Raw genomic sequence first — 15,251 nt, 5'->3', positions numbered from 1 at the left:
CGCTTTACTGTGATATTTTGTGATAATTGTTTTTATTCTTGATCTTAATTTTATTTAAAGTCAAAGGTTGACATTCCTTAGGGTATAGATTGGCTGATCTATATATCTTGTGAAAGAACCGATATCTAAACCAGCCGCAAAAAACTTATGAATCCAATAACTTTTTTACGTGAAGATTTATCTGTGCATAAATAAGAAATTAACCATTTAAACAAATATAAAGAATAAACATATAAAACATTTTGAGTGTGTCCAAATATTTGTTCACAAATCTGGATTATTGAATGCCCAGACTTTCATATTTTTCTTTATCTATGTTGAGATGTCAAAATATTATTTGAAATATATATATATATATATTTATATATTTATATATATATATATATATATATATATATATATATATATATATATATATATATATATATATATATATATATATATATATATATATATATATATATATATATATATATATATATATATATATATATATATATATATATATATATATATATATATATATATATATATATATATATATATATATATATATATATATATATATATATATATATATATATATATATATATATATATATATATATATATATATATATATATATATATATATATATATATATATATATATATATATATATATATATATATATATATATATATATATATATATATATATATATATATATATATATATATATATATATATATATATATACGCTATCATTCACAAATCTGGATTATTGAATGCCCAGACTTTCATATTTTTCTTTATCTATGTTAAGATGTCAAAATATAATTTGAAACTCTATTTTATCGAGTACCTACATCTAATGGTAAAAAATTATTAAACTTAACCTCGATTCAAATTATTTAGCTCTTAATAAATAATGCGTATATTATTTTGGCCGTATGTTTTTTTACTATTTATTTTAACATAACTATTTGTATATTTCTTATTACATACTTTATAAATACGTATATACTCTCTAACCTGCTCGTATAATACGTTTAAAATGATCATCAAGCGTGATCTAGCTAAATCATTTCTAGAATTAATGATAATTTTCAACCCTTAAACGTTAGTCACCCTAAAGGTGTTGTAATTACATTATCAGTCAGGCACAAGTAACAATTCGAGGCACACAACTCCAAAATTACGTCGAGTTAAATGACATTCTGCTGTAACCGTTTTACTTGTAACTCTTTCACAAAAAGTTTGAAAGAGTGCTGCAGTGGAACATAATTGTTGAAACAAAGAAACTGAATTTAATTTTTTTTTGTAAAATTTTACTTTGGCATTTCAAGAGGTGCGGGTGGCAATTTTTTTTTCTATAGTCAGCTTAGATTACATTTAAAACAAACTATTCTAACACTAAATTTACATCAAATATATATATTTACATCTTCTAACAGGATAAAACATTTATTTTTCAATTCTTTCAGACTCTCTTCATTCTTCATTTATTCAGGCCTCTCGTCATACATTTTCAAACCCTTATATATTGGGCATTACTTGTAGCAAATTATGAATCTTTTTGACATTGTGGTACTAAAAAAGTTAAAAATGCTTGAAACACCCGTATTTCATTTTCACTCGATGGCCTTTAGCCCTGGAAACACCTTGACTTGTTCAAAGATATTGTTATGTAATCTGCCATAAACGATTCTTCCTTTTGAGATATGTTTAAGATTTAAAACTTCTTTCTCCTTTAAATATTTAGGTAATTTATCGATATAAATGTAATGAATAATAATTAGCATATTGTATTTTAGTCTCTTTTTTATAGGTAACCAGTTGAGTTCTTCTCTCATTTTTTATCGTATCATAAATTAGAAAAAGGAAGAATGTCAGGGTATGATTAAATGAAGACTAAAAAAGATTTTTTTTTTAATAATCCATATTTAAAAGTCTAATAAATAGTTTAGCCTTGTCGAAAATTACATTTTTGACATCTCAACATAGGTGAAGAAGAATAAGGAAGTCTTGATATTTACAGGGCTATTGATTATATTAAGTGATCACTTTACACACGTGCAACGTTCACCATTATTGAGAAACACACTACTCAAATGACATATAAGTTCACTAGTGCCACCTATGGCTGGATTGGGAAAGCTTTTATTAAACATATACCCATTTTTTAGAAGATTATATATCATACTGCGAAACGATTGAAAATATGATTTTCATTATTTATTAAGATTATAATTTTACTCTGCCTATCCCTGCACAAAATGGGAGTGGTGGGAGCAAAAATAGTATATATATTTAAATATATATAAATATATATATATATATATATATATATATATATATATATATATATATATATATATATATATATATATATATATATATATATATATATATATATATATATATATATATATATATATATATATATATATATATATATATATATATATATTTATATATATTAATATATATATATATATATATATATATATATATATATATATATATGTATATATTTATATATATATATATATATATATATATATATATATATATATATATATATATATATATATATATTTATATATATTAATATATATATATATATATATATATATATATATATATATATATATATATATATATGTATATATTTATATATATATTTATATATATATATATATATATATATATATATATATATATATATATATATATATATATATATATATATATATATATATATATATATATATATATATATATATATATATATATATATATATATATATATATATATATATATATATATATATATATATATATATATATAAATATATTTATTTATATATATATATATATATATATATATATATATATATATATATATATATATATATATATATATATATTATACTGTACAATATACAATATAAAAGCAAAAAATTGGTTCAGAAGCATTTCGATAGAAAATTGTTCAAAACGTATTTTTACATAGTACAAGATAACACCTAATATGGATAGAGGTCGAAATTTTTTAACGTGGTTTTTCCCAGAAAATATCCAGTCGTTGATAAATTACGTAAAAATTTTATTACATGTTATTTTCAATATTTATTATGCTCAATTTTTGTTTGTATATCGTTTAGATAAAAACTAATTAACTGGCCATTACTGTTTATATATTTTTTCCGTGCGTCTTAAAATATTTTAGTTGCCAACATATTTTTAAAAAAAACTCAAAACCAATTATATATTTTGAGTATAATTTTTTTATGATTTTAGTAGAATTTACATTTTTTATCCAATACAATGCATTAAAGAAGCATTTTGACTATATCTAGGTTTCCAAAAAAAATATTGAGTTGATTTTGAAATAAGCAGCTTACTAACTACCATCACACCATTTCTTCGCAAGGGTAGGCAGAGAGAATATGACGCAACACCAATCTGTCTTTGCAAACAATATCTATCCATTTTTAAATTTAAGGTTCACTTGGTAAAGTGAACCTTAAATTTAACCCGGGACCTCCGTTCTTGAGGTCCCGGGTTCGATTCCCAAAGGGGGGTAAAATAAATATAAGTGATTTTTCACTGTCATATTTATTCAATATAACCCTGGACTGGTACCTGAAGCGGACGGCTGATTACCTTTCCTTCATGTGTAAACGATCAAGATAACACTGCGTTTATATGACGCAGTGCCCTATGCACCATTGGGGTGCGGATAAGGGTTTTATTATTATATTATTATTGGTAAATACCTTTTTTTTCAAATTTATTATGATACTTGTTTCGATGCGTTCCGTACCATTTTCAAACACAAAAATGATACGGAGTGCATTAAAACATTTGTCGCAATTGATTTTAAGAAATAGTTGAAATTACTATGTTAAACTCAAATTAAGTTTTTGCGCACTAACCAAGATTTAGAGGAACAGTAAACCCCCCTTAACCTTGAAATAAGGACCACGTAATCGGAGCGAACGTTGTATGGGGTGAATGGTTTCAAATTGTATTTTAATAAATAAATTACTCATTTTAGTCTTTTTCGGTGGTTAATATGTAAAAAATCAATTTAAAACATTAACTCCCTATGACGTTCCCTCCGATAACGCCTTACCTATCTCAACGTTATTTAAATCATAGTAATCAATTAACTACGTATTTAAATCATAAATTAATAATTAAACCCTCAATGGTGCATAGGGCACTGCTTCATATGAACACAGTGTTATCTTGATCGTTTACACACGAAGGAAAGGTGATCCGCCCTCCGCTTCAGGTACCAGTCCAGGGTAATATTGAATAAATATTACAGTGAAAAAATCACTTATATTTATTTGACCCCCCCTGGGAATCGAACCCGGGACCTCCAGAACGGTAGCCGAGCGTGCTGACCATTACACTACGGAGGCGGACTAAAATCGGATTTAAATCATAGTAAATCAATTTACTACGCTTTTCAATTATACAGGAAAATCAATTCTGCATGTTTCAACAAGGGGTAGGTACTTTTGATATAATTTTTTAACCTAGTCTAGTTACCTTTGATTCATTTCCTATTTGTATCAATAAGTCCATTTGATGCAATGAGTGATCAACTTGTCGATTGTCCGTCTCTTTGACGAAAAATTTCAATCAGACTTCATTTTCATTGAAGCATTTGACTTTTTCTGATTGACGATTCAAATAAACGAAGTTACCCTTTTGAAATTACATTTTAAATTTGATCTACATAAAATATTCTGATGAGAGATAAGATATATCTTATTTTGATTCATGTTTTAAATATTAAAATTAAACACTGATTTTTAGAATCTACGAAATTGTATTTTATTATTCTTCTTCTTCAAACCCTTATCCGCACCCTAATGGTGCATCATATAAACGCAGTGTTTTCTTGATCGTTAACACATGAAAGAAAGGAATCAGCTTTCCGCTTCAGGTACCACAGTCAAGGGTAATATTGAATAAATATTAAAATGAAAAATCACCAATATTTATTTAACCCCGAAATGAACCCGGGACCTCCGGAATGGTAGCCGAGTGTGCTGATCATTACACTCCGGAGGCAGACAACTTTATTATTAAAAACTATTTTACTATTAAAAACGAATAAAAACAAAATTTGTAACAATTGTTTTCCCTCCCCGTCAATTTGTTAAATAATTTAACGTTCGTTATCATCAATTTTCACTTTGAAGAGTTCGATAACATTAATATTCACATCACGACACCGACACCATCTGCCGGCCATCCGGGTAACACTAGATTGCGGAAATCCAAAAATAAAATCGCCACCTCCAGTCAAAAGCTGATGTGTCAATATGGCGAGGAACCTTCTCCGCTTTTATTTGTTTCACATACCACTTTGAGACGGATTACGTTTTTTGCAGAAAGATTATTTGAGTGACCATTTTATCCGTAAGGCAAAAACGCAGAAATACGTCAGATAAATCAAACTTATACTGAATTAACTTTGAATATTACGCAGTAAAGCTCTATAATCAGCTCCCATTCTACCTAAAAACATCATCCACAAAGACTATTTATAAAAGAGCTTTTAATATTTTTTATTTTATTTTATATATATTTTATATCGTAGATACGAAATGGGTCGAAACGTTTGGTCTAATTATCACTATTGCAAATTGTAATTATGATATATCGCTCACTCCTTTCAATAACGTCACATATCAAAATTCGTCTATTTTCAGTTGTGCATGTTATCGGAATGCCCAGAAAACGTACTTTATCCCAGCAAAAACGGCATATTTTTAACCCAATATTTACTCGCTACAGGGCAAAATGTGTTGTTTTTGCATTTTGATGAAAAGGTATTGTTTAATTATTTTTTTTTTTAAACTAAATAATTTTCAAATGGAGAGAAAACATTCAGGTTTTACCTCAAAAGATATTTTGCATAGTTAAAATTTCAATAAATGGCTTGATATTTAATTTTAATAGATTTTATTTTATTTTTAAACTTTAAAAATGATCTTCTGAAAAATCAAGTTTATTTTATATGACGTTGTTGAAAGGAGTAAGCGATATGAAAATAAACATGAATTATGCATTCGACTGAAATATTATAATCATTTTTGCTTTGAAGTTAGGTAGTGACATATTCCAGATATCGATATGGTCCCCGAAATCATTGCTAAGGTTTGGCATTCGGTGTATATGAGTTTTTAATCCAGACACAGTAAATAAATATTTTATTTTATTGTCAAAATATATTAAATAAATAATGAAAAAAATATATAAATATTTCTGGTAAAATTTTCGGATGATGATGAAAACGTTTCGTTGTTTTATTTGTGGCTTGCAAACGATACGAACGTCATATTTGTATAATCAAACCACGAGGAAAATGTATGGAAAAGCGCGACGACCTTATAGAAATGCTGAATAAATAAAACCACGTTCGATCCCCCCCATTGTAACAATATTTTTCAAAAGCGGTTTCAATCTATTCCACAATTTCGCGACGTTCCTTTAAAATAAAATGGCTGAGAATAAATTCCGATACGTTTTTGTATTTTGATATAAAATATATCGGCGACCTCCGGTGGGGTCCCAATAAACCGATTCCAGACTGGATCCATTTTTCTATCCGAATTCCATTTTCATTGTTTAATTCAATTGTTTTTCCCCAGTCGCGGGTTATCGCACTCTGGCATATGAAATACGCGGCCATATTTTAGCCGTGATGAATTTATTGGTATTTGCAATACATGCGTACATAAATACTCCGTAGATTTTACATCTTCTTGGTTATATTAATCTAAAACAGAGATGAGGTTTATTTATTTATTTATTGACTAGCTGTACCAGGCCATGGTTCAGTCTGGTTAAAGGGTAAATAATTAAAATAGAAATCACACAATTCAAAAATGTTTCATTTCAAGCAAATTCAAGAAAGGTTTATGTTCAATTGGTCTGGGTTTTTGTGGTGTATTTTTCACATTTACCTTCAATGTTCCTACTATTCTACTGCATACAAGCCTCTTAGAGCAAACACTTTGAGACTTATCTGTGTTTGATTTAAAATTAATACATTAATTAAAATGGAGTTCCACAAATTAAACGCTAAATCAATAAATAAAAATTCCACATTTTTCTTCATATTATATATATTTTTATTTCATTATTGAACGGCTGAAGCCTTAAAGATAATACATATAATACATATATACAGTATCTTATACAAAAATAAAAAATACACTAATAGAGAAACAAAAAGTCTTGTAACAAATAGTCTTATAACATAAAATGATCATTAAAAAAAATAAAATAACAAGTAGTAAGCACTAGTAAATACACGTCTCCTTCAAACATTATCGGCGAGCAGTAAGAGAGAGTGAAACAAAACGTTTAAATTTATCCATTATATATCTTTGATGAAATGTCAAAAAATAACACGAAATAATTATTATCGTTAGCTTTTAAAGCTCTTAATTGTGGCTGGCAAAGGAGCATGCTGCACTTGAAAGCAAACACGGAATGTTTCTCCCATAAAAGCGCGAATTCTGAAGTTAGTTTATTTAGCATAAAGTTTTGTGCATTCTGCGAATATTGTTATTATACAATATGCAATGGTTTCGAGTTTCGTAGAGTGTGGAGAGAAGCCATAAGTACAAGTAAGAAACAAATTATTAATTGCGAACTACAAGGAAACTAGATGAAATTTTAAGGAATCGTAGGTTGTCTGACATTAAATTATTATTTAATAAATTAAAGCTTCACCATAGATGCCGAGAATTCACATATCGCTCACTCCTTTCAACAACGTCAAAAATCAAAAAACTTGATTTTTCAGGAGATCGTTTTTAAAGTTTAAAAATATAATACAATGTATTAAAAATAAATATCAAGCCACTTTTTGAACTTTTTACTGTGCAACAGATTTTTTTAGGTAAAACCTGAATGTTTTTTCCCCATTTGAAAAATATTTAGTAAATTTTAAAAAATAATTAAACAATACCTTTTCTTCAAAATGCAAAAACAACACTTTCTACCCTGTAGTGGGTAAAGATTAACTTAAAATATGTCGCTTTTGCTGGAATATAGTACACTTTCTGGGCATTCCGAAAACATGCTCAAATGAAAATTTTCGATTTTTGATATATGACGTTGTTGAAAGGAGTGAGCGATATGTTAGAACGTGTCAATTGAAGGAAATATTATATATACAAGTCCTAAAATTTTGAGTAGTGTGGTTAAACCACCTTATAATTAGTCCATATCCAGATAGCCATATTTTTTATATTTAAAAAATCCTTTATTTACTGCCGTAGCCTAGTTTGAACATAATATATTTATTACATGTATACTTCATGATAAAATAATATGATAAAATATTATATTCACCATTTAAATAAAACAAGCTCTAACCTCTAATGATTAATGAAAACTATGATGTTTTGTCTGAAATCAGACATTATTAATAGATTTTATAAAATAGTGGTATTGGCCAAAAAAGACATAAAGATTAAAATGGATATATTACTACAAAGTGATATATATATTACTACAGAGTGACAGTCTTTTTTATCTGTGTTGCGATGTCAAAAAATAACTCCTAATTGGACAAACCCCGATTTGTGAACAAAGATTCGGACATATTAAAAACACTGTATTTTAAACTCTATGGATAAAAATGTTAATGATATCATTAATATTTTTATCACTTATGAAAATAACATCGATTTATAGAATAAAATAACAAGCATGTAGTTTTTTTCACATAAATTTTATTTGACAACAAAAACATCGATTATATTATGGTTTCGTTGTAACTGACAACAAAAACATCGATTATCAAATGGTCGCTTTGTCGTTTTATTTGTACAATTATAAAATATTTATTTGAAAAATTGGGTTTTCGGGTTATTTTACAGTCACAGGATCCATTGTTTTCGTTTGTTAATTAACGTGGAAGTACTTACACGTAATTCTCTTTCCCCTAATCTCGATTTGCACTGTGGCCTTGCTTTGTTCCTGGGTAAATATGAATAACGGTGCAATTTCCCCTTGCAACGCTGTTTTAGTCGCGAAAGTTTTCGTCGAATTAAACGTCAGTTGTTTCGCTTAATTCGTTTCTCTACGTCCAAAGTCTGATATTGCTTTTACCGGAGCTCCTATTTGTTGGCTGCATTCTGGCTCTAGCTTAACCCGTCGTGTTCTACATTGGGGTACTTTATACCCCCTCTAAGTTTATTAAAAAAAAAAATACACAAAATAAATAATACTGCAAGAAACACAATTTTTTATGTCGTTCATTAAACAAACGATAAATGTTAGTCCCTCTCCAAGCACAAGAGCTTGGTCTCTTCTTTGGAGAGGTAGCGTAACTAGTATTATGATATGTTTAAAGTAGAAATGTCTATCAAATTAATGATGTGTATCTGTATTAAACAACTTTTTTTTAAATATATTTATAATATGCGTGAGGTTCTCGCACGTAAGAAATGAATTAGATTATATTCTAAAAATAGTTGATTTTCTGCATTGCTCTCATTAAATTTGTTCAGGAATATAAAATGGTTAAATAGAATTTAATCGAAGAAAATCTCTTTTATAAAATGAAAATTCTAGTTATCCCAATGGAGCATAGGGCACTGGATTTAAATCGTTAATTTCATGAAGACAAGGTGATCAATCCTGCACTTCATGTACATCATAAACAAATACGACAGTTAAAATCACTTAAATTTATTTTAACCTTGGAAATCGGACACGGAATTTCCAGCTGGGCAGCTAAATGCTGCGAAGGCAGATAAAATTTATAAATGTGGATAAAAATATTTTTTAATGTACATACTAGTATTTCTGTATATAAAAAAAGTAAACAACCATCACGGCGCTTTTCCACAGGGATAATCAGAGAGATTAGAACGCCACACTAATCCGTCTTTACAAGCAACCTCCGCCTCTTCCACGTTCATGCATCACTCGTCCATTCTGATCATTATTCCGTCTCCTGACCTGACCACTTTCAAGTGTTATATTATATTATATTAGAAATACATGATCATGGCAAATTCAGCATGTTTTCAGCATGTACCTCATTAAAAAGTATCCCAAAGACCCCTTTAGGTACAACGAGGGTACAAGCAAAATATTATACGCCTTAAACGTACAAGGATTATAATTTGCATATGTATAATACGTGTATTATCCTGAATGGGGATACCTGTAAACTCATTTTATCCTGACACGTTGACTTAATAAACAAAATATCTGAGAATGACAAAAAACAAATTTGTTTTTGACAGAAGTAAAGTTGTCTGTGTAAGAAACATATTTAGATGATTATATAAACGAAGGCAGGTAAAAGATTTGTTTGTTTTACAATCCCCCTTGTAAGAAGAAATGGTCAGCTGTCAAAAAAATACACGGTAAATCAGGGCTCGGTATTTTTTTATACTTAAGCAATGCTAACAGATGTGGCCTCTTTTTTTTAAGCATGTTTTGTAAGCATATTTTTCGAGGATGTAAAAAAATATTACACAATGACATGATTATTTTATTAAAATTAAACACTTGAATATATCACTTTATCGAGTTTTATTTTTATTTACGACTAGTTTCGAAAACGACAGTTGTTTTCATCTTCTGGTACAAAAAAAAACTAAAAGATTTTTTTTGTTCCAGAAGATGAAAACAACTGTCGTTTTTGAAACTAGTTGTAAATAAATATAAAACTCGATAAAGTGGTATATTCAAGTGTTTAATTTTAATAAAATAATGTTTTTTTTATAAAGTAGATAGTTTTTCTAACTGAAACTACTGCTGGATTTCATATATCAGAGACACCGGTATAATGCATGAAAATATTTTCCACTTCCACACATAAGAGTATCATACATAAGAGTGTACAGCCAGTTTAGCATTCACTGATATGTTTTTATTTGCTATGACTGATGTCATGCACCATTCACTCTCCTTTCAATATATTTATCAATATGCCAACTTCACGCATTACCTACTTTCAAACATTTGTATGGGAACCACGACTCCGTTGTGTAGTACCAGTAAACAAATATTTAATTAAAAGAAATATTCCACAAAATGCATTATCTAGTTTTATATAAGTATATATAATGTATATTTATATGAGTATATATAATGAAATGTATGAAAATAAATATCAAACCACTTATTTAAGCCACTTTACTGTGCAACAGATCTTTTTAGGTAAATTCTGAATATTTTTTCTCCATTTGAAAAATATTTATAATTTCTTTAAAATGCAAAAATAACACTTTCTGCCCTATAGCGCGTAAATAATAAGTTAAAAATATGCCGCTTTTGCTGGGATAAAGTACATTTTCTGGGCATTTCGAAAATTACAACTGAAAATTGACAATTTTTGATAAATGACGTTGTTGAAAGAAGTGAGGGATATATGTTTGGACCAAGATTTATGCCATTATTATAGTTTGAACCAGTTTGTCTCTGCACACGATAGAGATACTTCAAACCATTGAAGAATCATCTCAGAAACTCGGATCTTCCTGGAATAAAGTGAAACTTTTTTATACTAATCCGAAAACAACATTTTAAATCAATAAGCAAAAACGGTTACAAATGTATATTTTACCACCATATAAGGTCCGCGACCCGCGATTCTTTCTGCCTTCGCTACCTCCATCCCTCGTTCTACAAAAGAGATACACTATCGAAAAGTTCGATTTTCTCTATATCGAATTATTGTTTCTACATAAATACATATCAAATGTGCGTGACGTATTCCAGGCGGAAGAAAATCAGTAGCATACCAGCCAGAGAAAATTCGGGAATGATTTCGGAAATATGTAAAACAGAGAAAATCGATACACATATCGCTCACTCCTTTCAAGAACGTCATAAATAAAAAAAAAAATTTTCAGGTAAACGTTTTTAAAGTTTAAAAATATAATACAATGTATTAAAAACAAATATCAAGCCACTTTTTGAACTTTTACTGTGCAACATATCTTAGTAGGTAAAACCTGAAGGTTTTTTCTCCACCTGAAAAATATTAATTATATTTTTAAAAATAATCAAACTATATATTTTCTTCCTAATGCAAAAACAACACTTTTTGTCCTGTAGTGGGTAAATATCAAGTTAAAATAATGCCTCTTTTGCTGGGATATAGTACATTTTCTAGGCATTCTGAAAACATGCACAACTGAAAATTTACGATTTTTTATTTTTGACGTTCTTTAAAGTAGTGAGCGATATGTTGTAGAATATGATGCACGTACGTATACAGTATCAATAATGAATAATTCAAAGATTTCTACGTCGAAATATAAATCGGAGAATAGAAATTGGACTAAAATATCTATACAAAGTTTTATATTGGATGTGTTTTCTCCGTTATTCATTACCAAACAATTTAATTTGCCAACATCGGTGTTTTTGCCTTTACGGTATTATTTTTACATCCAGTATTTTTATACTTGGAAGAATTTTGTAAAAACTAACGCCGATCTTTAAACAGCATTAAATTCCGTATACATAAAGTATCAACAATTAATAATTCTAACATCTTACATCGAACTATGTATATAAATAAAACCCTTATCCGCACCCAAATGGTGCATAAGGCACTGTGTCATATAAACGCAGTGTTATCTTAATCGTTTATACATGAAAGAAAGGTGATCGATCCTCCGCTTCAGGTACCAGTCCATGGTAATTTTGAATAAATATTACAGTGAAAAAATCACTAATATTTATTTTACCGCCCTTGGGAATCGAACCCTCCAGAACGGTAGCCGAGCGTGCTGACCATTACACTACGGAGGCGGACATCGAAATATAGATGGGGAAATACAAATTGAACTAAATAATCGATTCAATGTTTCATCTTCGACATTTTTTCTTTGTTCTTCCTTAAGTAAATTTATTGCATAATTTTAAAATACATTTCATAATAAATATAATAATTTATAAAGGGCAGTAACTTTCAATATGAAGAAAAAATCAATATTATGTCAATTTTTTAAAGTATTAATGTAATTAGACTATTATTTATTGATTCGGCATCAACATTGTGGAATGACATGTTGATTATTTTAAAAATTAAATACTTGTATACTAAAACTTGGTGATTAAAAAAACTAGTTTTTATAATCACCTGTTGATGAGACAGCTGTTGTTTTAAAAATTAGTCGTGTGTTATGAAATAAAACTCAATAAATGGTATTATACAAGCGTTAACTTTTTTTTTTAAATAATCAATATTTATGGTTGTCTAACCACAATTTTCTTGTAAATAAAAATTAGTATTTGACACTTTTTTCTCGCTTCTTTCTATGAACTGTACTTCTCTTTTGTACTTAACGTCTAATTATTTTTATCGTTTTAATGTCTATTTTATATCTATGTTGCAATTCTAGGTTCCGCAGCTAGCAGTCTCTTCAATAGGCCCTACGGGGGCCCTTATGGCGGGGGCGGCGGAGGGCAATATGGGGCGGGGGGCGGAGCACCCTTTGGTGACGGATTTGAACGCTCTGCCAAAAAAAAATCTACTGAATAATATGTTTTTCTCTTCAAATAATTATGGATATTAATAAAATCGGATAGTTTGCATTTTACACTACACCTGATGTTTGGATTTTTTTGTTGTTATATTGTAAAATTAAAGTTTTGTTTTCCATGTAATGTTATTTATTTGATTTTCATGTTTTTTTTATATAAAATATATATTCAAAAATAATACGCGTTCTATCTTCTCCTACCTTCTTCTTCTTCTAACCCCTATCTGCACCCCAATGATGCATAGGACACTGCATCATACAAACGCATTGTTATCTTGATCGTTAACAAACCTACCGTATTCCTTATAAATGTTTCGACGGTAAGTTTAAAACCTTATCCTTAACCCGTTATTACTATATATATAAATAAATATATATATATACATATATATATATATATATATATATATATATATATATATATATATATATATATATATATATATATATATATATATATATATATATATATATATATATATATATATATATATATATATATATATATATATATATATATATATATATATATATATATATATATATATATATATATATATATATATATATATATATATATATATATATATATATATATATATATATATATATATATATATATATATATATATATATATATATATATATATATATATATATATATATATATATATATATATATATATATATATATATATATATATATATATATATATATATATATATATATTTTTATATATATATATATATATATATATATATATATATATATATATATATATATATTTATATATATATATATATATATATATATATATATATATATATATATATATATATATATATATATATATATATATATATATATATATATTTATATTTAAATATATATATATATATATATATATATATATATATATATATATATATATATATATATATATATATATATATATATATATACATATATATATACATATATATATATATATATACATATATATATATATATATATATATATATATATATATATATATATATATATATATATATATATATATGTATATATATATATATATATATATATTTATATATATATACATATATTTATATTTATATATATATATATATATATATATATATATATATATATATATATATATATATATATATATATATATATATACGCCCACAACTAAAGCCTATCTTCTCGAAATAGACATAGAAATGAATAGTTTTAGGGAATCGCCCTTCAATTAGACCTTTCTTTAGGGCACGTTGGATAGAACCAATGAGAATTAACCCAATTAGTAATTGGAAATTTTCTGTACAAGTTCAGACGAAGTCTGGACCCGAGGTGAATACCATCGTTTGACCTTACTCAAATCGACTTATTTTGATTATCTAAGGTCAACTTTGTCAATCTGACAGATAAAATCCTCTTATATGATGAAAAGACGTACGGGTTTGTAATTTAAGCTATCTCCCATTGGCGTTTCTGCATTTCTATAGGAAAATTCAAACGCTTTTAAAATAATATGGGTAATTATTTATTTATTTTTCAGAACATATTATTACATACATAAGTCATATATAAAATATTCCCGGTGAGTAATTTCTATTTCTCAGTTTGGGACATGGGATTAAGGTTTACAAGACTGGAACACAAATAATAAAGTAATTAAATAATGAGAATCCCAGATTTGTG

General features: G+C 26.9%; 1 protein-coding gene across 1 annotated transcript in view; it reads left to right on the top strand.

Annotated features, from left to right (window-relative positions):
• Positions 1–13,718, top strand: part of LOC148307723 (uncharacterized) — a 46,373-nt gene extending 32,655 nt beyond the window's left edge. Inside the window, exon 6 of the mRNA XM_088262923.1 lies at positions 13,402–13,718. Within this exon, the coding sequence (XP_088119049.1) occupies positions 13,402–13,541 (140 nt within the window). The 3' untranslated portion in view covers positions 13,542–13,718. The remainder of the gene's footprint in view (positions 1–13,401) is intronic.
• The last annotated feature ends 1,533 nt before the right edge of the window (positions 13,719–15,251 follow it).

The sequence above is a fragment of the Brachycentrus maculatus genome, unplaced genomic scaffold (assembly GCF_059751285.1).
Source record: "Brachycentrus maculatus isolate JH-2025_06_01 unplaced genomic scaffold, ASM5975128v1 h1tg000192l, whole genome shotgun sequence".
NCBI lineage: Eukaryota > Metazoa > Arthropoda > Insecta > Trichoptera > Brachycentridae > Brachycentrus > Brachycentrus maculatus.
Note: the sequence above shows the minus strand (reverse complement) of the source record. Positions and strands in the feature narration are given on the sequence as shown.